Source organism: Hippichthys cyanospilos, chromosome 4 (assembly GCF_059441005.1).
Source record: "Hippichthys cyanospilos isolate Australia breed blue-spotted pipefish chromosome 4, RoL_Hcya_1.0, whole genome shotgun sequence".
NCBI classification, from domain to species: domain Eukaryota; kingdom Metazoa; phylum Chordata; class Actinopteri; order Syngnathiformes; family Syngnathidae; genus Hippichthys; species Hippichthys cyanospilos.
In genome coordinates, this window is record NC_142372.1 from 25,430,279 (window position 1) to 25,457,027 (window position 26,749).

At 37.7% G+C, this 26,749-nt stretch overlaps 3 protein-coding genes across 10 annotated transcripts in view; 2 read left to right on the forward strand and 1 right to left on the reverse strand.

Annotated features, from left to right (window-relative positions):
- Positions 1-464: 464 nt before the first annotated feature.
- Positions 465-23,729, reverse strand: LOC148425153 (low choriolytic enzyme-like). Of its 2 annotated transcripts, none has more exons than XM_088413750.1 (9): positions 23,269-23,729; positions 9,216-9,280; positions 8,213-8,243; positions 8,050-8,115; positions 6,229-6,381; positions 4,060-4,177; positions 2,068-2,246; positions 1,843-1,924; positions 465-827 (listed from the first exon to the last, which is right to left on the reverse strand). In XM_088413750.1, the coding sequence occupies exons 1-9, from the start codon at positions 23,522-23,524 to the stop codon at positions 689-691; spliced, it is 1,089 nt and encodes a 362-aa protein (XP_088269876.1). In that variant the 5' UTR covers positions 23,525-23,729; the 3' UTR covers positions 465-688. The 2 variants fall into 2 exon arrangements, with proteins under 2 accessions (XP_088269876.1, XP_088269877.1); XM_088413751.1 differs by lacking the exon at positions 23,269-23,729 and adding an exon at positions 9,398-9,498 and having other exon boundaries at positions 9,216-9,307.
- LOC148425154 (hatching enzyme 1.2-like) lies at positions 16,670-22,123 on the forward strand. Its single transcript, XM_088413752.1, has 9 exons — positions 16,670-16,735; positions 16,905-16,984; positions 17,990-18,061; positions 18,141-18,296; positions 20,348-20,468; positions 20,552-20,730; positions 20,803-20,884; positions 21,767-21,891; positions 21,982-22,123. Coding segments are annotated over exons 2-9 (807 nt in total). The 5' UTR covers positions 16,670-16,735; positions 16,905-16,914; the 3' UTR covers positions 21,984-22,123.
- Positions 23,730-23,971: 242 nt separating the features above from the next.
- The window catches only part of pop4 (POP4 homolog, ribonuclease P/MRP subunit), a 25,921-nt gene continuing 23,143 nt past the window's right edge, over positions 23,972-26,749 (forward strand). For 3 of the 7 annotated variants that reach the window (XM_088413760.1, XM_088413756.1, XM_088413757.1), the window contains exons 1-4: positions 23,972-24,229; positions 24,789-24,844; positions 25,563-25,786; positions 25,955-26,032. In XM_088413760.1, the coding sequence (XP_088269886.1) occupies positions 24,223-24,229; positions 24,789-24,844; positions 25,563-25,786; positions 25,955-26,032 (365 nt within the window). In that variant the 5' untranslated portion in view covers positions 23,972-24,222. The remainder of the gene's footprint in view (positions 24,230-24,788; positions 24,845-25,562; positions 25,787-25,954; positions 26,033-26,749) is intronic. The other 4 variants (XM_088413759.1, XM_088413758.1, XM_088413755.1 and 1 more) reach the window with 3 other exon arrangements.

Below are 26,749 nucleotides of genomic sequence, written 5' to 3' on the forward strand. Positions count from 1 at the left end.
TTTTTTGCGAGATCTTGCAAAAAGTGTTTTTAAATGATTGTTTTTTTTTTCCTCTGTCAGAAAACAGGAAGTGAAACAGACACAATACGGTATATAAAATATGGATGTTCATTCAATACCTTTATTGGAGATGGCCGATTGAATTCATTCACATTTAATTCACGAAGTATGTCACGATGGTAACTTTCTCTCTCTCTCACTGCCTAAGGCCTTAAGCAACCCCTTACATCTTTTGCAGGCTTTTTAGGAAATCAATCAGAAATGCCAATATTTATTAATGAAAACATATTTGGAGGTCATTTGAGCTCATTGCTATTTTAAATGAAACTGGTAGTTCTCTAGCCAAGAAGAGGAAAAGATCTGAAAAAGGTTGGAGGCCCTATTCTACATCAGTATAGAGAAATGATGGACAAACTATGGTTTGGGATATTCAAGTTGGAGCCAGACAAAGTTTTATTGCTCTGTTGAATAAATCAATTTATTGTCTATGGTGCAGTATTTTACATCATAATTCAATGCAGCATTACAGTAGTTTAAGATGCACTAAGTGAGTGTGCAGCAAGTATCGACTTTGCATTTTACAGACTACCCTTTAGATTCATTAAAAGACAAGAAAGAAGATAGAAGCAAGATGTAAGCAAAGAATTTATCAATAAATCAAGCGAGGTGATCCGTGTTCTGGGGTTGGTTAAAGGTAGGTATTGCACGCATAAAGAATGTTCACCCGACGAATGTCAATCGGGCTCATTCTGTCGGCCCTGCCAATGGCAACATTACTGTTGGGGATAGGAATTATTGTTGGTTGTCTGTTCCTGGAAAAGGCAAACCTGTAAGAAACACAAAAAGTGTGGGTTTCTTTTGTTCATGTTTGCTCACCTGTTACAAACTCAGATAAATGAATTGATATTAGATATTTTCTGTCTTTCCGTTCATTCATGTGATTTTTTTTCTTTCAATCGGAGAGCTGTTTTTAAAAGCGTTCACTATAACAATTATAACAATGCCAAAATAGAACAAGTTTAATGTTTTGGGGGAGTCAGAGGATATGTAATTATGCACCAGGGCCAGAGTACTTCCTCCTGCGCAGTTAAATTAAATCCATCATTTAGTCTTGTGTGTGCAGCAATCACTTTGTGAGCGGAAAGCTTCTTTACGTTTGAAATCTAATGAACAAATAGAGTACAACAAGTAGTAGTTTTAACAAGAATGTGGGAGTCGGGTTGAAACAGGCTTTACCTAGGTCCGTGTATGTAGGATACACCCGTTTTCTGCCGAAGACCAGTTTTTTGTATGCCTGATATTTTGTAGACCGACAAACATCTGTTGCATTCATGCCCTATCGATCATGTACATTTGGGCCATCCTGTCTATGTGGGCTACAGTGGAACTTTATGCCTAGTAACACCCCTGATTCCCAGCCAATCAACAATTCACAGCCAATCAAATTTGTTGTAAACAAGTGATGCAAGATAGGGAAGTCTGTTCCAGCTACGATGATGACTGCTTATCGTGTGCTATTTGCTGAGTTAGGTCAGGGAAGCTATGGGGTGCTGTTTGCTTGCTTGTTCCATGAATCACATTTTGCTGTTGTTTGTCTTTGAGCTGATAAGACTCCCAGGCTTGCTGAATTGGAAAAAAGAGACTTCCCACAATGCCTTGCTCTGAGCAGCATTCAGGTGACCTATTTACTGTGCGATCTTCTAGTCTTTGTTTGGCTTGGCAGAAATCTTCTCGCATCGATTTATTTCTGTAATTAGTGCAGCGTTGATTTTTGTTGCGTATAGTCTGAAGTCAAATGTATTTTGATTATCAGATGCCAAATGCCACTTTGCTGTGCATTACCTTCCATAGTGCATGACAGAGTTGTAATCATAGGGAGTGCCAAGATTTCTTGTGTTGAGCCTTCGGAAGTTGTTCTCCATTCCTGCAGGAAATTATTGTAATTCAGGCCATTTTTTTTCCTTCACAGTTAACTCATGATGTTTACATTCTCACACAAAAATCTGAACTTGAAAGAAACAACGTATTTTAGGGATTATATGATATGAGACTTTAACATCATCCCACCAGGCATGACATTCTGAAGGAGAATTCTAACATGCTGGTCCCTGTCAGATCGAGTCTGTTCATGATTGAATCCCAGGGCATGGAGCAATTCATGTTGGATGACCTGTTGAAAAACGCAGCCCCGGCGACTCAAAGACACTACTTGAGCACGACCACGACGTCCAACAAATGAATAACACCTAAAAGCAAACGAAAAGAAAACACACTTTAATTGGGTGTGGAAAAAAAAACCATGTTCTCCATTGCTGACACTACCTTTAGTGTACAGGTAATGGTGTTCTCTAAATTTTGATTCAAATTAGAGGCTCACCTTTCGAGAAATGCCTGTATATTGTGTTTGTATTCGCATTCTTTCAAATCCATACCAATAACCATCCAACAATACTTCACTTTGTTTAATGTTTTTTTTTTTATGTTAATTTACAGATAGTTTTCAAGTAATACCAATTTTATTGCCATTTTTCTCAGCTGCGTTAGTACATTTGAAATGTTCAAAAATACTCACAATCATTATATTACTTGAGCATATTAAAACAAGTTTCTCATTTATTTAAAAAATGGCAAATGCTTTGGCACACTCATGCAGATGATGACACTGGTCAGCAGCTATTAATAATCAGAAATGGTTTACGTGTCCCAAACATGAACTAATGGCGTTAAATTAAAAAATTACTTGGGACAGTGGCCACTTTTGGCCGATTGTCTAAACAAGCCAAAATGGCCTTTTTAGGCTAATGGTTTTCTGTTTTTAAGTCCTAAATAGGGATTTTGGAGAAATATAGGGGTTGGTTCGAATTTAAGCACGGATGCTTTCAGCTGTTCTGCCTGTTCAGACTGTTGGCTGAAAGCTGCCGCTGTGCCCAGTGAGGGTTCATTTGTTTTCCAGCACATGAGGTTTTTGACATATTTTCTCTCTTTATCGAATTGTTTTGATGTTTGATGTTTAAACCTGTATTGTTTTTAACATTAACAAAAGAAAAAAGCAATATAAATAAACCTTCAACAACTGTTGATTATTTTTTACAGCAAATATATGGGTTACAGCTTAGTCTAAAACAGAAAAAAAAATAACCAAATGCATCAAAGGGACTGACACTAAAAAAAAAACAAATGATGAACATTCTTATTTTATTGCAATTACAATTCACATGACAAAAACAAAGCCTTTTTCCTGGGGTCATCAGCGCCCCCCCAGGGGGGCCCGCCCCACTATTTGAGAAGCACTGCTGTACATGGAGCCTATGTTACATCATAGGTCTAAAACTCCAGTCCTCTTAGGCCGCAATCCTACATGTTTTTAATGTTTCTTTGTCACACCTGATTCAAATGATGAGGATCATTTTCAAACTCCTGCAGAGCTTACTGATAAACGAATCATTTGAATCAGGTGTGTTTATGACAGAAGCGTCAAAAACATGCAGGATTGTGGGCCTCAAAGACTGGAGTTTGAGACCTAGACAAAAATGGCCTTAATTAGACTCGTTTTTCTATTTTTAAGTCCTAAACAAGAATTTTCAGGATTTTAGAGAAATTTAGGCATATGTTAGAATTTAAGCGATACCTGCTACGGATGCTTTCGGCCGTTTTGCCTGTTTAGACTATCGGCCAAAAGCCTGTGCCCAGTAAAGAGTTAAGGATAATGTATGCTCATTTTTTTTCGCATTGGATAAATGAAGTTTTTGTGCTGCACCAAACCAATTGTGCCTTGGCCCACCAGCAAACTGATTGGAAATTCACTCATCGTGTAACAAGAAAATGCCCCAACACACACTGCCGAATGAACATTCAACATGAGTTTGATCTGTCAGCAACAGTTCCTACATAATAATAAAAAATAAAAAAAAAAAGTTCAGATGACCTTGAAGTAAAAGTGAAATCATGTATCTTTTGTCTCATAATCATCATATACCGGTAATTCAAACAGCATTTTTTTGAAGCCACAATTAAAAAAAAAAAGTCTCACTAAATGAGATTAGTGTGTATTTTTCATACCCTGAGCGAGACTGGATGTCCACAAAGTCCCTCTGTCCATTCAGTGGGGTGAAGCGAATGCAAGTGGATTGTGCAAAGGACCGCAAACCATTAACTATTGTCTCTCTTTCTCGAGTAGCTTGAATGAAAGAAAAAAGAAAAGAGAAAATACAATGGTTTTGGTTCTTGAATGATATTTGGCAATGTGGAAAAAGAAATAGTTAGACTTCATAATTTTTGCATATTACTGTTTGGAAGAGGTGGGTATACTGGCAAATGTGCTGCAATTGTCAGAATGCTATAAAAACAGGAATGAGGCATACAAACTAAACCAAAACAACAAAGAATAGATGCAAACCCATCTGGAAAACACAGCAAAACGATGCATTCACACTCTTTACTTCAGTTCTCATTTCATTATTTTACAAGTATTTTGACTAATGTGATGTGTAGGTGACGTGGGTACCACTGTATACTATCATTAGCACATTCAACTCTGTTCCACAGGCATAGAACTATATTACATTATACTATATTATAGCATCATATCAGTGGAATTAGTGACACAATATAGGATGAATTAACGTCAACAGAAACCATCAACGATGCTTCACCTCTCACTTACATTCAAGTAAATCTAGCCTTGACCAGGAGGACACAACAAGCATGTGTGAGTTTCATGAGTGAGTTGGGCACTCCTTACAAGACACGTGATTGGCTCCCACCGCGACCATCGACAGATGAGGGCAGGAGTTGTAATCAACTCCCGCTGTAACTCCCACTTGTTAGGTAGACCATGAGAGCAGTGACCTTCTTCCTCATGGATCACACATGCTGCTAGCAGCGAAGGGAGAGAGGAGAGCAACGCAGGAGCAGAGCGTTGTAAATCTCTTACCTAGATATCTTTTGTAATAAATTGGAATTTCAAGTTTAAACTCTTATGTCATCATGTTTGGTGAGCTGGAAGCTTCACTTTAATTAGATATCCGTGTGCCGCTAATATAACCGCGGTTCCCAAATGTGACATTCATTTCTGTTACCTCTTTCCTGTTTAATGCTATTGCTAACATTAAAACTTAAAATGCAACAACAACCAATTTGCAGCACTTTGACAAAAGGATAGAAAAACCTGTGTTAAAACTGACCAGATGAATAATTATTACCTGTCCTGCAACAAAATTTGCACGGTAAAATAACATGTCGCATTTACAACAAGATGGGTTAACAGATCTGAAAAGTGAGTGATTGAATGTTTGTAAAATTGATTTAAAATGTTTTCACTGAAGAGAAGTAAATGAGAATGTGACGCAGGGGTTGAACTTAAAGGAAAAGATGCTTTTTTCATGGAGTAAAATCACCTACAAAAAGACGTAAGTGTGTTTAACATTTCTCAATTACACGTTTAACTACCAAAAATATGCATTTGTTATAGTTTTTGATGCATTTGTACAATTTTTAGATATCCCGGCTTCTCCACAAATGAGAGACATGAGTTCTGCACTGAGGTTTACTGTGGTCTTGCACTTTTCCTCTTTACAAAGCTTCAACCACAATTTCCTCCAAAAGTTCACACCGTAGAGCTAACAAATATAAACCTGACATTAGCTAGAGCTAACGCAGCACAATGTTCACAAAAAAAAAAAAACACATACCACTTTGGGCAGCTGTAAACAAACCGCTGAACACTTCCTCTTGAATCGTTTGTTAACCAGCAGACTGTCATTTGACGATAGCGTTGTTAGGATGTAAACATAACACATCGGAAGTACTTTGCATGATCTTAAATTAAAGTTAAGTAAATTTACATGCTTTGAATGATCCCAGAATAAATATTATTTCTCATTAGGACATGTAAATGATGCGTAGATCACTGGAAATGTCAAATTCAAAAGTACAAATAAAACAACATACAAGTTCCCTGCACGCCGTCTTGGTTGGAACGGATTACGCGTTGTAAATCTAAAAAGTGCCTCTTAGAAAAAAGCTGCACTTAATGAGTTTCAACTAGAGGGATCACATAAGCATACTACTGTAAAAAAAAATGCAATGGCTCAAGTTGTGAAAACAGTTTTTTTTGTTTGTTTGTATCTAATTGTGATGATTTTACAGTATGAGAAGGCGTAGCTTAAAGAAATTAAGACGAAAGGGTTTATGTAAGGAAACAATCTCTTTTTGAACATGATTACTTACAGTAGGCTCTGGAAATTGTGTACGGCACATAGACAAAGCCATCTGATGCCTTTGGCCACAGGCACCGGTCCCTTGTGCAAGCATCAGCATTCTGCAGTCCGGTTGGTATGGCTATGTCTCCAAACAACACTAGAGGCTCGTTTTGGTTCTTGCCTAGGAAATTACATTGTTCATCATTGGAACTCTCTTGACACTATACATATACAGCAGGCATAATTCAGACTAGGATAGGAGATCATACAGTATCATGAAATGATTCATATTCTTAATTTTCAGTTGGGGATCCACAGAATTTTAATGAAAATATTATTGGCCAATTGATTTGCTGCCATTTGCTATCACAGCCTATGACAAACGTGTTTTCAACAGATGTTAACCAGACTTTAAAGGCATTATATCACTCTCTTAAACCCGTGTGCTGAATTTCTAGTACTTAGGTCCCATCAAATAATGATAGAGAAGAAAGACTTTTATTTTTCTTTAAATTAATGCAAACTTATACAAATCTGAAACTTTAGAACAGGGGTTCCCAAATTTATTGGACAGGACCCCTTTTAGAAGGCAATTATTCTAAGGAGCCCCATTGCAAATATTTGCGTGAAGAAAACAAACAAAAAAATCCTTCAAATTTAAAATTCATTAACTTTATGAAATTTAAATATTTAATAAGTGCCCTTTTTACTCACAAACAAATTCAATTTGACAAGTACATTCGTTACTTTTCAGCTATATTAAAGTTTAGGGAAAAAAATTGCAAATTGCACGCCTCCTTATAACAAACTGGCTCAGTTTCTATTTGTTTAGTCAAAAACAGCATTAGCCCATCTGTGGAACGGATTAATCTCGTAACACAGTGACGCGTTGCATGGAGGCATTGACAGCAACTGAAAATAAGTGCAATTATCTAAAAACGCCTGCAGATGTAACCAAAACAACACAAATACAGCCAACCCCCTAGGGTCATGACAGTTGTTTTTGTCACAAAGCCGGAAAAATACCTATGAGAGGGGACGAAAAAACTCAGTATTCCCCGTCGCAACATGAAAAAAACATAAGCCAGGGACGCTCTAACACGGGGCTCCACTGTATTTTTTTTTTTTTTTTAGGACACCGGGGCTAGTGTGCCCATGCAGTCGGAGTATTTCTTTGAATACTACGTTGTTTATTTTACCTAACCCTTAACCCCGAAACCTAACCCAATTGTTGATAACTCAAATGATTTCACGGACCCCCTGCAGTCAGGCCACAGACCCCTGATGGTCCGCGGACCCCACTTTTTACAACTACTGCTTTAGACAGAATTTTACATTTTGCTAAAAATGACATTTCTTTAATTAAATCTGACTTGTTGGGTAAGCAACTGAGGCAGTCAAAATTCACAGCTTTAGAGTTTTAGAATGGTCAACATGGGGTGGACTGACAAGAAAAATAATACATCAGTGGTAGCCATGAATGGAAAATGTATGCTCACCCTTTAAGTGCCAAAGTAGCAAAGTTGCATTACATTTACAAAGTATGTCTTTTTCTTATCAAGCTTCAACCTAAATGAACCTAACCTTGAAATAAAAATAATTTAAAATGTCTGGAAACAAAATGGCAGACAATAACCTATACTTGATATTTCAAATTATATTGTCAGTTAAATATCTTCAACTGGATTAAAACACATTGAATGAGGTTGATGACTACTACACTGTTTATATGCAGGAACTGAAGTGTAAAACTTACATGACAAAAAGAGCAATATAATAATGTACTTCAAAATAGGCATCACTATCATCATTATCTTGCATTTCATAAAAAGAAGTGAGATTAACTTACCGACGTTAACATTTGCCTTTTCTATCAGGGTGGAAACACTGTTGTCCTCATCTGCAAGGCTTTCACCTGTGAGAAAATAACAATCATAAACATGCGTGCACCATTATGTATTGTTGTCAATTCTATGAAATATTTTCTTTTATGGAAACCAACCCTGCCTTACCTGACTCCCTGTTAGTCCTATCGAGAGAATCCTGAAATAGAAATGATAAGTGGGTTAAATAATAGGGCAAGTCTCGAACCGAAAGGCGAAGCTCTCAATTAAGCGGTCGATCTATGTTCTTGCAATCACAGATGGTCACAGGAACTGGTTGTTGGTCTTTGTGTGCCCTGCAATTGGCGGGCAACCAGTTCAGGACGTCCCCTGCCTACTGCCCGAAGCCAGCTGGGAAAGGCACCATTAAGCCTGCGACGCTTGTGAGGATAAGTGGTGATAGAAAATGGATATATACATGATTTTATTTGCACAAAATATTACCCCTGTTTTTTATTTTGTTTTTGTTCTTTTGTTTGTTTAATTTTTGGATGTATTGTAATGTGTAACTCATTTCAATATCGGCGGAATAGTGGTTTGGACTTTTTTGTGTAAGGGGGGCACTTTTTCATTCCCCTTGCTTTGCTTCAGCTTCCATTGACACTTACCAATCAATAAACATGATACATTTGAGATGGTTCATTTTCATCTATTCAGGCTTATATCATTGCATTTATTTTGCTGAATGTTTACAATCTACATTAATAATGGAAATAAAACCAACCTTCTGATATTTCATTTCCCTCTCATATTTAATGTATCTCTGGTGAACACCTTTTCTCCATTTTAAAAGATTTCATATTATAAATTGTGGCTTACAGTACATTAAACACCATCCCTGTATGATTACAACAGTATACTGCTTTGAAATGTAATCTTTGTCAATGTTTAATTTATGTTCACACCTTTGTAGTTGAGTAAATGTTCTCATTGATTGCAATTGTCATTGAAATTAATTTGTTGATTATAACCATGAGATACTCGATTAAAATTACTGAAGACACACAAAAAACACACACACACAAATAATGTCTGATTAAAAATAATAATTAAAAATATTATTATTAAAGAATTATTATAAAAATAATATTATTATTATATTAAATATTAAAAATAATAAGTCCTTACTTACTTTTATGGTGAAACTCCAGACAGAGGAGAAGAGGAAGCTCAGCGCTGCAATATGGAGGATCATGTCTGCTTGAAGAATAACCAGTCATGAAACTATCAACAGAAGTGTTTCATCTTATATATATATATATATATGTATGGGAAAGACAACCTACTGTTATCCATATATGGCATGTTTCTTACATGAAATGTCAAGGAAGGGAAGTACATTTTCCAGCATCTTGAAATATAGTGCCCTGGTCCCTATACCTTCCGTTAATATTGTTTGAATTCACAATTTGGAAATGCAAATCTGAAAACCAAAAAAAACTGGCATTTTTCAATAATTGTCAGCCTTAAAATCAGTTTTCCAATGTTTTTCCATTAAAAAAACAATGACATTGGATTTTGTGTGGTTTACCTGTCTTTATTCTTTTTCCCAATAATTTAGATGAATCCAATATGTATTCATCCAAAATGTAAAAATGCGAGGATATTTTAAAATCACTAATAAAGGTGAACCCGAGGCAGTATACTCAGAATCAGTGTTGTAATTCATCCTTAGTAGCACTAACAGAAGCAGGTTGGGCAAGAATTGAGAGAAAATTGAGTTATTCATATATCCTAATTCCTCACCTAATTCCCTGTCAAATTATATGTAATACATAGAGGTGCCGCAAAAATCCACTATAAGAACACTAACAAGGTATTTGACCCCCCCCCCCAAATTGAAACTTCATCACCTTGATCTGATATTTCTTCAACTTCAGGCTCTTTCCCACTGAGGGTTGTACGTTGGCGAGTATTTTGAGCCGCTGGTGTTCGCTTTGCATACGCTTACTGCTCTTTTGGTGTGAACATTTTGAACAAGTTATTAGAAATTTTGAAACGTGTTCAGAATTTGGCAAATGCTCTGGAAATACCCTTAACCCCGAGTGCTCCCGAAATACACCCCGATGAACACTTGCACATGCACATTTGTTGCTTTGCCACTACTTGCAACGATCACCACCTCTGGGAATAGGAGCTTTAACCAGATTCACTCTGGAGAGGACATGCTAGTTAGTAGGTACCCTTTCACATCAATAGTCCTTCACCTTGAAATGCTTTGAAATCCACCTTCTTCATTTCGTTAACTCTTTACCTCTCTTTCCTTTCACCGTGACGATTAGTTTTCATAGTCGAGTGAATGTGTGCAGAGGTCAAAAACTATGTCAAGAACTTCTCAATATATATAGCAATATCACCAGATAGTAAACATTAAGCCTTTGTGCTGAGCTGTTCAAGATTAGCATAACAAGAGCTGTTTTTGTACAATTCTGTTCACTACTTTCTTTATATTTTGCCCAAACTCAGAGCGCATACAAACAAAAGCTGCCGTTTTTTCTTTTTTTTTTTTTTTTACCTGTAATGAATTATAGGCAAAAATCAAACAATCTTTTGGCAACCGGAGGATGTTTAAAAACACAGGAGATGAGGTTTGCCACATCTATCCCCAGCAGCAGGTATGTACCAACAGGATGTTGGCTCATCACTTACAAGGGTACCCTGTTTTGGAACGATCCCCTTCTCAACTGTAGCAGCCAAACTGTCAGCAGAACAGCATTTTCCAAAGGTGAACTGTGATATTTCAGTTTTACAGTATATGACAATGTGGAAAACTATACCTTTATTGTCACTTTATAGCTGGTTGGTGCAAAATTAAATCAATATGAACAATAAATCAAATCAATATTAAAAATCATCAATCAATATTAAAATCAGAAAGCAAAATTATTATATTTAGTGTGTTCTTGTTTTGTTGTTAACAACAATAGCAACTTTAAACATTAGACTATGTTTTATAAACAAAGAACATTTCAAATTTTAATTTTTCAAAAGTGCACTGAAAAATGTTCAATCACAAAAATATTCTGTAACCTTCACAACCTGAAAATTAAACAAAACAAAAAAAAACTTATTTAGCCAGTTTCAGAACTGAAAATTTGACATTTTATCTATAATTTATTTGATAACATCACTGTTCTTTCACGTACAATTAATACATTTAAAACTATATTTTGCCACATAAGTGACAGGGAATTATGACATTTATTTTCTGGATTTGGTGAAGCGACATTCATTCCTTCAGGTGACCTTTTCACCTGATCCTTAAACATGTGACGTCTTTTTCAACAGAAAGCAAGTGGCAAAACACATTTTAAAGGTATTAATTAGAAAAATTCACAAATTAATTGTGAGCTGATTAACTCATCACATATTAACTATTTAGTGCTGAAAATGGTTAAATAAATATCTTTTAATTAACGCTTGATTCATTAGGGCATTCAATGTGGTTGTTATTTTAAAGTACAGTAGACAAAACATTACATCAAAGAACATGTGACAGAGCTTTGCACACACTATAAACAAAGGCCCTCATCCATGTTATCATAATGTTAGTCAGAACCTGCATCGTGCAACTGGTGTTGGCATGTGTTGCCAGGTCCTGTGGTGACTTTCCACAGCGCTTGAGCCAAGATCACATCTTCAATTTAATCTCAGACCTGCTGAAGACTTGTGGAGTACATAGCTTTAGTTCTACAAGTGACAAAAACAACAACAACAATACCTAAAATCTGTATGAACATCATCGATCCGATTTCTACTACTAATTTCGTGTCAGATCGGGGGGGGGGGGCAGCTTTAGCAGAGAAGCCCAGACTTCTCTCTCCCCAGCCACTTCGTCCAGCTTCTCCGGGGGGTACCCCAGCTAGCCAAGCAACATAGTCTTTCCAGCATGTCCTGGGTCATCCCTTGGGCCTCTTTCCAGTGGGACATGCCCGGAACACCTCACCGGGGAGGCGTCCCAAAGGTATCAATGTTGCTCATCCAATCTCTAAGGCAGAGCCCAAACACCCTACCGAGGAACCCCATTTCAGCTGCCTGTACCCAGGATCTCGTTCTTTCGGTCATGACCCACAACCTGTGATGATAGGTGAGGGTAAGATTGTAGATCAAGCAGTAAAATGAAAGCTCCTTCTTCACCTCAACAGACTGGTACAGAGTCCACATTACAGCATGTGCTGCACCGATCCGGCTGTCGATGTCTCGCTCCATCCCTAACCCTCACTCGTGAGACCCAAAGATACTTAAACTCCTCCGCAGGCTGCAGGAGCTCATCCCCGACTCAGAGAGAGCACTCAGTCATATTCCGACTGAGGACCATGGTCTCAGATTTGGAGGTGCCGATCTTCATCCCAGCCGCTTCACGCTCGGCTGCGAACCACTCCAGCAAGAGTTGGAGGTCACAGTCTGAAGAAGCCAACAGCACCACATCATCTGCAAAAAACAGACCTGCAGTGTTGATAACACCAAACCTGACCCCCTCAACCCTTCAGTTGCTCCTTGAAATTCTTTAAGTCCTCTAGGAACAGATATTACATACACCTCTTTCTTCTTCCTCACATCAAAATTAAGCAATTCAAAAATGAAAAAATATTTAAGCAGGAGAGATATAAATATTATGCAGGCTATTCAAACACAATAGTGCAGTGTGTTAACAAAGTGATAATTATAAATTCATGTTTGTAACTAATTCAAAATGTAGAAACAAAATTCGTAATGCCAAAATGAATGTAAATAAATCATAGTGCTACTTGTAATTGGCTCGTAAAACATGGCTATGGTCTTTATTTTGATCTTTTAGCCCCACCTCCCTGCCAGTATGGACATATTTTGATCGTTTGAAGTGTGGTTGATGTCAGACTCATGGTGTGGCCACTCACCCATTCTGAGACAGAACAAATGTATACAGTATTGTAATCTGACAGCAAAACACGAACGACAAAAAAGTTGTACCAGGGCAAATGCTTGGAAAAAAGTCATGGGGAGCGGATTCTTCAATGTGGGGGTCTCTGTCCGGTGTCTATTTACATAAATAGTTGAATAGGATGAGTTTCAGTTATTTAAAACTCTGAAAACTACCCTTCTATTTTTTGTTTGGAGGAGGTGTGAGTGTGTTTTTATTTTAAATGTTTGAAGGAGATGTGTTGTTTTGAACCACAATCTCGAGAATCAATACCAACACAAGGACGCTTTCTATGATGAAAACACATCTTTTGCTATAACTACTAGACATAAACATCACCTGCCGTTTGCCTTTTGATGGGAGGTATCCACCCAAAAAGTGCTGCTTGCCACTGCTCCCTTTATTTAGTCTTTTGGCTAATGCATTAGAATGTGTGAGGGATACATTATGATTGACAACTTAAGTACAATGACTCCAAGATTTGCATGCATTTTAATGATCAGTTCACAGTGTACACGAACTGCAAGCCATATTTGCACAACACTCAGTGGTTATCACATGGTTGCAAGATCTTGCTTTAAGACAACTTCTCTATTTGTGGGAAAAATTACTGTTCACTTGCTTGGCAAGCAGTATTGCATAGTTTTACACAAGTTTAATAAAGACATACATACGTATAAATGTATGTTTGCATACTCAGATACAGTATATTGTACTGTATACTAATCACATAAAAGCTTGGGATTCATAAGATTGTTTCTAACGTTACATTGTATAATACTTGTATATTTTTAAAATATGTTGTGCTATTTTAACAATACTTGTTGCATTTTTTACAGCTATGTTTGAAATATGTTTCAACCAAAACTGTTTGTAGCCCAAACACCCCTAAATTACTATGTCCTCCTTAAACAAAACGGGCCTCGATACACGCTTAGCGGGAATGCCCCTTTTGGTATTTGATAAACTCTTTGAAGGTGCCTTGGCACATCACGTAGCATCTAAGTTATTTGAATTGACCATATAGTTCCTTTACTTTTGTGCTTATGTAGCTTCATTCACTTATAGCTTGAAATGTAGCATGTAGAACAAAGCTACTTCCTGTTTTAACAATTTAAATGCAAACTGAGGTGGGGGTAGGGAGTGTATATGCACTTTAAAAAACACTGTTACTGATTGGGACAATATAGAAAAATAACTACAAGGTGTGACTGGAGTTCACGGGTTATCTGCATTCTGGGTTTGGTAACGGGATGTTCTCAGGCTGAGCCCGGGGGTACTGTAACATCAATTTTGACTACCAGTACAGGAAAAAAGTGGCATCCCTCCTGAAAGAATAACAACAGGTGCCTTTTATCATGTATCTACATATTTGTCTATTATTGGAACTGCTTCTCCTCACGAGGGTCATGGGCAAGCTGGGGGCTATGACGAGAAGTGGGGTATTCAACTGAACTGATTGCCAGCAGGGATCGCAGGGAACACAAAGACAAGCAATTACAGTGATCCCCCCCTACTTCACTGTTAATGGGGGGTGTCAACCCCCCGTGAAGTCTGAAACCCGCGAAGTAGGGTATCAGTTCCTAGATTTCTATGTACGCCCCAATATAGCCGCAGTAACCATAAACAATCCTTTTTTTTTTGTATTTTTTGCATATTTTATGTCCTTGCTCCTATTATTTAACATTACATTATCCTTATTAACATTATTGTATATTCATTAAATAACTAATATTACTTAGTTTGTTGAGAATTTGTTCTCGGGACTGGTTATCTTCACCAAGACTCCGGTGAAAGAGTACGCAAGTCATCACGTTGAACTTCAAATTTATTTTGGCTCATGTATGGTGTATCATGTACAGTAGTATCTGTTGAATAATAAATCAACGACAATGTCAGTCAACTAACATATAAACACTTGCCGAACTTTAATCTATTAATATACTGTATTTTTAGCCAACATTAGCGGGTTAGCAACAACTAACAACAACTACTAACTATAAAGTGCAACCTCTACACAAACGAACACATAAACAGAATAAACACTCATCGCTTACTAAACATAGGCAGTAGCGTGCGTTATCAACATAAATGATAATAAACTATAAATATGAGTTTGGTTGTCATTCACTACGTCACCGTAAACCAGCCGAATGAAGCACAGAGAACGTAAAACAGGAAACGGAAATGCAACGCGACCCGACAAATTAAAAGCATGATTTCGAAATTAGATAACAAACGTCACAAACTCTAACGCTTGAAGAATTCTTAACATAGTTATTAACTAATATTACTTAGTTATTTGATGAAAAAAGTACTGTATAATGTACTTTTTTGCTTTTTTCAATTGTTTCAATTTTTGCGCATTTTTAACCTATTTTTTATTTTGAAATATTTTTAATTTTTCCTGGAAAAACCCGCAAAGTACTGAGACCGCGATATCTGAGACCGTGAAGTCATCGTACTCACACAAAAAAAAAGAAAACAAAGGACAATTTATATTGTCTAACAATTTATATTGCCATATGTACCTACCATGCATATTTTTGGAATGTGGGAGGAAAACGGGTACCCGGAGAAAACCCACACAGGCATGGAAAGAACATGCTAATTCCACACAGGAAGACCAGAGTTGGAAACAAACCCATTTACCCTTGCACTGTGAGATGGCTGCGCTAAGCAGATGCTGCCTTTTATCATTACTCTTATTATTTTGAATTATTATTTACATTGCATAAACCATATGAAGCAGAATGTTGGGTTTATGGAAGTAGGGGTGTATACAAAACATTATTACGATTTTTTTACTTGACTTTTGTTATGAGTCCTGCTACTATGAATGTTTTTTGCTTAAAACAAAGTAAAAAGTTTGTTTTCATGAAGGACTGCTGAGACCAAAACCTCCTCCTCACGTGACACCAAATGTCCAGTAGCCACAATTTTTTTATTGTATGGCCATGTTAGCATTTTGTGCACCTTGATCATTATTTCTACAATATTAATAACAATAATAATAATAATAATAATAATAATAATAATAATAATAATAATAACATTCCATGTGCCCTCTTTTCAACTCCAAAGAACTCTGAAGGCCCCTGCAGCCAAGTTTGAGCAGTAAAGCACATCTGCAGCTAAAGTTTTGTATGTGCACACATCAATACAGAGTTTAGTTTTAATACCACAATTATTCATGTTGGTGGATAAAAGCGACTTGTTTAATGACAGGTTTGAAAATCTATTTTAAAGACAGACTTTTCTAGAAAAGCTACACATCATGTGGTATTGTTTCTCAATAGAGTTGGTGGTTTTCATGGTTTAACTGCCAAGTGCCGGTGGTATTAAGAGGTGGATGCAAACAATAAGAATGTTTTTGAATTGTTCATCTAAAATTTGTATGCCTGCCGTTCATAGGTTTCTTCTTCATAGGTTGCTGCAACAACCATGCTTTCATCTGTTGTTAGAAACCATGTACCGTAGTACAACTGCGTTTGCATTGCACATTTGTGAAAGATATGCCGAGCTGTGCCAAAACAAATGAACACTGAAATGGCACTGGTGCTGACCATTTACTTTCCTACAAGTGTGTAATTCCCACGGACATTTGCAATGGGTGTGTTTGAACCATATGCTACTGATAAGTCTGGGAGTTTTGTGGGCAACTGATTATTGATATCTGGTTTTGCAGGCATAAAAGCATATAAATACCCCAATGAAAACCCTAGCTAGCAAGTCCACGCATAGGATTCAAGGTAAGCTTAGTTGGTGATTCTGGTGGTAGAAAATCATGGTAAATATACACTGTTTGAAGATGTCAGTTGTAATACACATATTTCAAATAGTTGTCTTGTTTATGCATTTTTGTTTCTTGTCCGTTTCCCCTTCAACGGTTACAGTGTAGTCTTTCGTTTTGTCCAACAGGTCTGCTAGAATGGCTTTTTTGAAGTTCTCAGCTCTGGCTATACTGCTACTGTCTGCCTATTGTTGGGCTGACAATGAGGTAACTTAACCAAGCATTTCAATTTGGTAAAGCTTTTCGACTGTATCATCAACTACAATGCCAGTGTTGCAATATTAGCTATTGTGTGACAAACACTCAGATGACTATAACATTTCACGAGTGTGTTGTCCAATTTGGGCTGCTAAATTATTACATCCGTTACACAGTAGTTCCTCTATGTAAGGCTATGGAGAGTTTTAAAACATAGTACACCAGCGATTTGTGTTAAGATGGCAAAAGGATTAAAAGAAAAACTCATTTAAAATTGTCACTCAATATTTGAATCTGATTATTTAAGATGCAACATATTGAAATACTGTAGTAGTTTGTGTTATATGTTAGCTTCAAATTTAATGAGAGCATGCAGAAAGATCTTGAAGAACGCTGGGCACCTGCTTGTATGCACTAAAACGTGATGTTCGGTCGCCGTGAAATTTGAAAAATAAAACCGCAAATCAGCTAATGATACATAGCACCTCTCAAGCTAACAAACAAGTAACCAGAAGAGGTTGCTCTAAGTCTATGTACAAATCTTAACAAAGGTAGTACTGGATTTTGAAGGGCAGAATAATCTTATTCAATTTAGACTTTTTTTTTTAATATTTTAAATAATATAATTTAAAAATCAATTGATTCACATCTTTGCAGTTCTATTTCGTAGTTGTTTCATAAACTGACTCCTTGAGCAGATACACGCATTTGCTTAACTGGTGGGGAAACAACACCAGATAAACCGCACTGGACTATAAGCCGCAGGGCTCAAATCATGAGGAAAAAGTCACGGTTTATAGTCCGAAAAATACGGTACATTACAATTTAAGTTTGCCGAGTTTTTGTGCCACAATATGTGTTCATCTGCATTTCTAATATTTAATTTCTTCTTCTGCTCCCTCCATAATCCTGCGCAACACAACCAGGCAGGTTTGTATCAGATGTCGTCACCTACACTGTACTGTACTTCCAACAGCCTGTAACACCTCCCAGTGACATTGTATTATTTCACAAACAGATAATGTTGCAGAGGACCTGAGTGACCTTTCTGTGTCTGAACTTCTGGAGAGAGCCAACAATAACCGCAGTGAGTATCAGCTCAGTATTATCTCAGTAAAGATTAAACAGAGAATCATCAGGCCTTAAACAATTTGAATGTATTCCAGTCCGTTCAGTTGATGAGCCAATCCTGACTGAGGGGGACATCGCCATTGACAATGATGCGGAAAGAAATGCTGACCCCTGCACCAGCCGAAGCTGCACATGGGGCAAGTGGAGTGATGGAAAGGTCTACGTTCCCTATTACATCAACAATCAGTTCTGTAAGTGGTCTAATGACATGCTTCTACACTGTGTCAGCATTTCATTATTTAGCCTTTCCTGGTATCCTGGAAAATATTGTATTTCAGAGTTGTGTTTAATCAGTCCTCTTCAGGCATACAGATAAAGGCACTTCGAATTTATTCATGGCTAATTTGCAGATGAGCAAGCTTGTTTGCAGTTTAAAAAGGACATTAACCAACGACCTTTCTTGACAATATTATGTTCTATGCTCCCTTACCAATCTACCGATCATTTTATTCAATATTGTGTTTGTGAAATATGAAATCAGCAGAAAAATCCACACGTTTTAATGCATCTCATAGGGTGGCTATTTTGTCCCTTGCTGTCAACTGAAAATGATATCAGTTGTGCAGGTAATGACCAATCACGGCTCAGCTTGCACATGTCACATCGAAACTTAGAAAACAGGAGCTTGGTGAGATTGGTGTGATTGGTCATTGGGCCACCAAAGCCCTGTTCAACTCTGATGTCATGTTCAGTCAACAGCATGTAGCAGAATGGCTGCTCCCTGAGATGGATAAATATTGATGTATTTTGCGGCCTAATTCATATTCCACAAAAACAATATTAATCAAAATGCCATGTTAAGACTAGTTTGGAAGGGACCGTAGTTTGTTTCTTCCCCTGGTGTAGTTTAATTGGACTTGTAAGGTACATTGTTTCAGACCAAATCAACTGTTTCTAGACCTTTTACAGGAGTTTTGACTTCTGGAGCATTGACAAATGACCGGGGGATGTATGACTCTTTAAAAAAAATGTTTGCTGGTCTGTCGTTTAGACTCAGTGGGTAGGGTACCATGGACCACCTTCAGTCTCAGTCAGACCAACCTTTTTGAAGTTGACCCAAATTGTAATCATCTGTCTGTCGCTCTGTAAACCAGATATTAACGGCACTTCCATCACGGATTAAATCCAAAAAAAAAAAAATGTAATTAAAAATAAAACCTAAGCAACTGCATTTGTTTCGGTCACTCCGTCATCCGAGAGAATTTTATTTTTCAATTAAAAATGCATGCCACTTCAACTGAGTCTTGACCACAACCAGTTAATGGGGTAGCAACAAGTGCTCTACATTTTGATTAAATGTGTGTCCCAGGCAGTCATCTGCACAAGAACACGTGCACTAGCGGGCACACTCATGGTTATAATTCACACAGCCCTCACTCAGAAGTCATTCTTCCCAAAGCAAAGTTTTGCGGTGCTTAATTGACTGGATAACGCCCTTTTCTTTGCAATTTCTTAACTTGTATCTCACAAGCTGATTTGCATTTCCTGGCCAAAATCTAATCAGAATGATTGTCGTCGACACCACTTTGCGATGAGCGTAGTGACCGTTTGTATGACATCATGGGTATTTGCCTAGAATGATTTGCCCAGCTATGTTCAAGCAATCTAGTCATTCAAATCATATTTTAAATAACGTAAAAACTCATAATACTGAATTCTAAACGTTTCTTCTTACGCAAGGCCAATACAATGAATGTGTTGAGCAAGATTGTGCCCATGCATGTGAGTTGGTTCATGAAACATTGACTGACGTGCAGCGCGAACAATAATCTCTCAGCCATTATCAGCAGGCACAAAGAGATGAACGTACGTTATGACAGCATCTTTCCCTGCGGGGCTTTGTTGACACTACTAGACACTGACACTGTTGGAATCTACCAGATATTCCAGGATCCATACTTGATAGAATCTTATTGGTTTTGGCTGTTTCATACTGCAATAATACAGCAAAAGACAGAATTTCTCAGAAGTTTGAAGGCGGGCATCTATCAGTGATGGACCGACAGACAGTCCTCGATACAGACTACCCACCTCTGCAAATGAAACATGGAAATGAGGAATATGTTTTTATTCAATGTTTATGATGATTTATGATTGTTGCTCAATTTACCATAAAAACCCACAACAGCATGATAGCAAGATGAAACTTATTTTTTCTTTGTGTACTGTATGGTAATTACTAATCAACATGTATTGCTGTGTTACTGATAAATTAGTCCCTACCGCTTTAACTTGTTGCTAGCCTCCCGTGAGAGGGCCATCATCACCCGTGGACTGGACTCCTTCTCTTCCTTTTCCTGCATCCGCTTCAGGCCCACCAGAAGCAGCGATCGTGACTGGCTGAGCATCGAGTCACAGTCAGGGTATCAAAAAGACAGAAGTCAATTATTTTATTTAAAAGTGTTTCACACCGTTCGGTCCTCATCAACTTCCCTATTTCATTCAGGTGCTACTCTTTTGTTGGTCGTCGTGGTGGTAAGCAGGTGGTTTCTCTGGCTCGCAGTGGATGCCTTTATCATGGCACTGTCCAGCATGAGCTGCTCCACGCTCTTGGATTCAACCATGAACAGACACGCGCCGACAGAGACAACCACATCAGAGTTCTCCTTCAAAATGTTCAATCTGGTAAAGGAGTTGAGAATGAGTGACTCTTTTGAAAGAAAAGTGAAGAAAAACGCTTATCTTTTTGTTCTTCAGGAATGGAGCACAACTTCAGGAAAATTGCCACCAACAACCTGGGGACCTCTTATGACTACAACTCTGTCATGCAGTACCACAAGTATGAGCATCTGTAATGCCCTGCACACAGGGGCCCAGTCTGGGCTTCGGGGCCAGAGTTCGAAATGTAACTTTTTTGAATACCAACCAATGTGGTTGGTGACTCTCAAAAGATACCAGCCAATCAGAGTTTCAACTAGCCTTTTCTATTTTAATTTTTTTAGCGCTGGTTGCACTCAAGACAGTGGTATGAAATACAGGTATTCACATTGTTAATGGCCGTATTAAATGTTATCTAGGATTATGGCATAATATTTATTGGCATTGTAGGAATCACTCATAGGAGAATAAGTGACTGGAAAAAAAGGTTGGCCAGCTTCTGAATTTGAATGTTTCAGACTAAGGCTGGCTCGGTGGAAGAGTGGTTAGCACGTTTACCTCATAGTTCAGAGACCCGAGTTCAAATCCAGCTTGTTCGGCCTTCCTGTGTGGAGTTTGCATGTTCTCCCCAGTCCTGCGTGGGTTCTCTTCGGGCACTCTGGCTTTCTCCAACGTTTCAAAAACATGCATAGCAGGTGTATTTTACACTCAGAATTGTCCTATGGTGTGATTGGGTGCGTGCCTCTGGGCGCCCTGCAATTGGCTGCCAACCAATCCATGGTGTCCCCCGCCTAATGCCCAAAAACTGCTGAGATAGGTTCCAGCTAGTCAGTATAAGCTAGTGAGTATAAGCAGCCACAGATAATGGATGGACGGTTCCTGGTGTCTAAACCATGGCCATTCTTTTTCCAAGGCCGAAACGTGAACATATCCTCTCTGAGTCACAATCCCTCATTTTTTTATCCCTGATCCTGCAACATTCAAGATGTTTTCTTTGATCCTGTTGGATGTCCGCAGTGCAAATATATTTGGTTTTAACAAAATGCTTTGTGTCATGTTATAGGTATGCTTTCTCCAGGAACAATCAGCCCACCATGTTACCCATTCCTAACGCCAACGTATCCTTTGGCAACGCCAAGGAGATGAGCCGCACTGACATCGCCAGGCTCAATAAACTCTACAAGTGTTGTGAGTGTCCACCTTTGCCAACAGTATTGAAATTACAACTATAATCTTTCTGACCTGATATGTAATGACCTGTTATGTTTATTGTTTCAGAGGAAATTGTCAAAGTGACGACAAAGGGCTCAAGGGGTAAACTAATTCCCCCGGTTTCAAAGTGCCCCTGGGAATCAGAACAGCAGTGATGAACTTTACAGCAAACTCAATAATTTAGCAATAAAGTTACATGACAATAAGATTTTGTGTCAGTAAATTGTGTGTCATTGTGTCCTTGTTTTTATTTGAATAAAAATAGGGTTTTACCTCGAAATTTCATATCAAGCCAAGAAACACATGCTTCTCAAACTTCCCTTGCCCCCACCTCACAGTGTATGTACATATATATATATATATATATATATATATATATATATATATATATATATATATATATATATATATATATATATATATATATATATATATATACACACACAGTAGCATTGGTATGTGATATATTTTCAAGTTTGGTGAACTCCAGGAGCTGAACTTGCAAAAGCAGTAGTGTCAAATCGACCTGGGACTGAACATAACAACATATCACATTAAATTCCATCACTACATCAGACATGGCACATTTGTGATGTGTTTTCATCATCTTCCATCACCCAGTGAGGCTTGTCAGCATTAGAACACTTGACTCGACACCCCCCCACATAGGTTCAGTACCAGTAATTAACTCGGGAATTCAAATAAATTCATGTTTCATGAAATGTCAGTGGGACCCCAGTTCACGAGATTAATTGGCTCCGCGGTTGGAATCATAATGCGAATTCGCCATATGGCGGGCAATACAAACCAATGTTAAGCAGAACTGCGCGCTGTTATTACGGGCCCTCGCAATGGTTCTTATAAGTCCGCGTTCGTCACGACATAAGCAGTGGACAGTAGAAGAAGGCAATGTTTCAGAAAAGGTGAAAGTTTCATTAGCATTTGTTAACAATGGGTGTATTTTTTAGATGCAAGCTAAAGGAGAATGTATGTAAGTGAAAGTATTGTATTTAGCACAGAAAAGAGTTTATTCTAAAGTAAATGTAAAGAAGATATTGTATGAGTGTATGTATGTGTAATGTGTGTGTTTGTGTGTATACTAGTGGCTGCCTGTTGGCGATTGGTCGTTGACGTCATCAATTTGAATTTTGTGTGCTTGGTCGTAGATGTAATTAAATTGATTTTCGTGTTTTTTTTTTTTTAAAGTATAATCAGGAGATGTTGGTGTTGTTGTGGGGAGATGTTTTTTTTTTTTTGGTGAAGTGAATGTAAAACAGTAGTGAAAAGAAACAGAGTGAGAAGTATTGTGTGTGTGTGTTAGTTGTATATGTTGGTGTTTGTGTAATGTCTTACCGTCATAGAAAAACGATATGTCTGATACAGTATTTCCAGTTTTGCCTACACTTCTGCCAGCTGCTGCGCTTTGAAGGCTAGTTTTTGTTGCACTGCGCGAAATTGACCTGTCAAGTGGACTGTGTTTCATGACACGTGAATTGACATTTATGCTGTGATATTCCTTCGACAGGCTCAACAAAGTACATAACAATGAAAATGTAGCTATATTTTTGTTTTGTCGCCAATTCAACGGGATACGAAACGTATGAAACATGCCTGGTTCGTGTTGTGAATTTGAGACAGTATACCTTTTTTTAACAAGTTCTCTGGCACGACATGTTCTCTGTATACTGTGAGTTGGTTACTTAAAAAAAAAAAAACGCCCGTTCCTGCGTGCCGTTCTGAACGTTTCGAATGCTTCAACACTCTAGTGGTAATGCATCTAACGTTAGTCAGCCAAGCGCAAAAAAAAAAAAAAATAGCAGCAGAAAAAAAGGCGAAGCAGAGGAAGTAGAAGAATGAGAAGCAAAATTTATATGTTTTTTTTTCTAAATGTATTTGTTAAATATAATATAGATTTGTCCTAACTGATTTTTTTGTATTTCCCTGGCGGTCGTTACATGTCATTGCAGTGTACTGATTTTAGTAATACAGAATTGAGGGGGGGGGGGGGGGGTGGCAGCAGAAGAAGAAGGAGCAGAAGAAAAATACAAGGAGAAGAAGAAGCAGAAGAAAAATACAAGTAGAAGAAGAAGCAGAAGGAGACGAAGAAGAAGAAACAGCAGCCGAAGAAGATTTTGTTTTTAAGTGTTATTCTTTTATTTTATTTCTTAATATAAACTAAGTAGTAAAATACAATTGGTAACGATCACACGGTCCTCCCGTAACTCCCAAGAGAACGGCAAACAACACATTTTGAACGGATTTTATCAGCGGCAGATTAATAACGCCGACGAGGACAAGAACATACACATGGATGGTATGTAGTACATCGTGGCCAGTTCTTTCTCAAGCTAATGGGTCTAATGTGAGAGTCCTCAACTTTTTAAAGGAAGCAGCCCGGTTTTATATTTTACCTAAGTCTACGAAAACTGGTAGGCCTATGTAGCACCCCGAGGCATACGCAAAGTCAATTGCAGTCTTTTGCTAAAAGGTACGGAGAAAGAGACATGATTTTGTGTGTGTGTGTGTGTGTGTTTCGCACATTTTGTTCGTCACAGACGACGCTTTAATTCAGTTTGCCAATTCCCCCTCAAAGGACCGCAATTGCGCCTGGTTGCCTGTAGATGGGAATGTTTTCCAAGGTTTGCACGACAGAAGCTTCTAATTTTCTCACTCCAAAATATTGATTAAAACAGATTTCATATTTCTCCTTGACACAATAACAAAATACATGGTTACCATGGGTGACCTTGTTGGGGTGTAAAGCCCTGAAAAAGTCAAAGTTTGTGTTCATGCGTGCATATGTGGCCTCAAGCAGACATTTTTCCTCTATGATTTGGCTATAAATGTTCTCTTTACACCACTCTTTCTATCAGAGGCAGTCGTGGGCACCAGTATTCCATGTGATCTTGCGAAAGTTCTTGCTGTTGAGGTGAGTGGAATACATTACACAGTACTGGATTACATTACAGTACTACATTACATTACAGTACTGCTTGTACTTTGTATCTCAAATAACAACCAGTTTGTTTTTAATCACACCATTGCATATACCACACAACTCAATGTGTTTGAAGAGGCAAAATACACGGCACCTTAACACTTTCACAAAAACAATTATTCATGACATTCATAAGAAAACCATATTAGCTCAACAAAATTCTAAAAATCATGTCCATTGCCAACATACAAAATACGTTAAAAGATGTTGAAAATATTTAAAACATATAGAATTAAGAGATGATTTTTAAAATTCCTAAAAGGAGTAAAAACGGAAACCTCTCTCTCTCTCTCTCTCTCTCTCTCTCTATATATATATATATATATATATATATATATATATATATATATATATATATATATATATATATATATATATATATACACACACACACTACTAGAACACCACCCTAGATGGCTACGGTTAACAATAGCTAGGTGGTCCACCAGCCGACCACGACGGACTCATTTAGCACCCCTGCTGTGGCCTAAAAAGTGATTAATACATGCTCCCAGTTATTGCCCATTTTTCAGCAATTACCTGTATGTTCAAACATGCATGCATCTTGAAACACATTTTGGAATTTAGTTTACAGGGTGTCTATAAACATGTAACCCTGCTTTGTTTCATGTACTTAAAACTTCACTAGCCCCAGATTCGCTCAAAAGCTGAGGTTTTCACCGAGGCTTTCCTAAGGAATAACAGTGAGCTGTCTCAACAACATGATGCAGAAAGTATCCTGACTCATAAGGCAGTGATCTTGGAGTACTCCAGACCAAAGAAAAAGATTCTCAGAAAAAAGAAAGCAAAAGGATTGAATGCTAAGCAGAAGAGGGAAAAAAAGATCTTCCATATAAAATGTAAACATCAGAGGTGAGTCATGGCTCAGTAGTAAATGATAATTGGTAAATAGTTATTGTTTGTGAATTGAGCAACAATCCAGCTTTGCCATCACTGTAGTGTAATACCTACATTTATATACCTAATATATTTTGTACTTTTTCCACCCCGGTGTCACTGACCTGCTTTTCATTATTGCAGGTATGATCTTTACTTACCTCTGCATGATCTCTGGAAACAATATATCATCGACCTTTGTGGTGGATTGAAACCAACAAGGTAAGAAGCCATGAAATTTTTAATGTGTATTTTATGTAGAGGTGCACCAATTAAACAATTGGACGATCGTTTTATTACAAGCCGTAACAACTGGCTTCGCCAATTTGCCAAAGGCGATGGCAGCCGTCGTCCAATGATCGCCTCGTCCTCAATGTAGCGGTAGATATGTTCACTTGCAACTTCTCCTTTCGAGAAGTATCACCTTCTCAGCGATTGTCATCCCTTTTTGATGGCATTTAGGCTCAGTAAAAGCCTTTGTGGGAGCAGCACGCTTGGGAGCTTTTGCAAAAGTTCGGTACGTGAATCTGCGTAATGGAAAAAAAATCTGCCATGTGCTCAATCCGCGTAATGGAAATAACATCCGCGATTGTGGAACCGCAAAGTAGTGAGGGTTCACTGTATTGTAGTGGGACCACACACAGAAGAGTGTTTTAGATCAGGACTGTCACAAACTATTATTTATTATTTATTATTATTATTTTACTTGTCCACTAATCGGGATAAGTCTGAGAATTCCTTCAAGACCATTTAAACAAACATTTTGTCTGACTACATTTTTGAATCTCATTAAGAGAATGCAAAGATTGTGTAAAGCAGTGGCTATTTTGAAGAAACTCCAATGTAAAACATTTTTTCTCACCTTTTTTTTTTTTTTTAAGTACAGCACTCAACGTATGTTCTTTCCAACTTTGATTGACTCCTTGAGAATCTATCAAT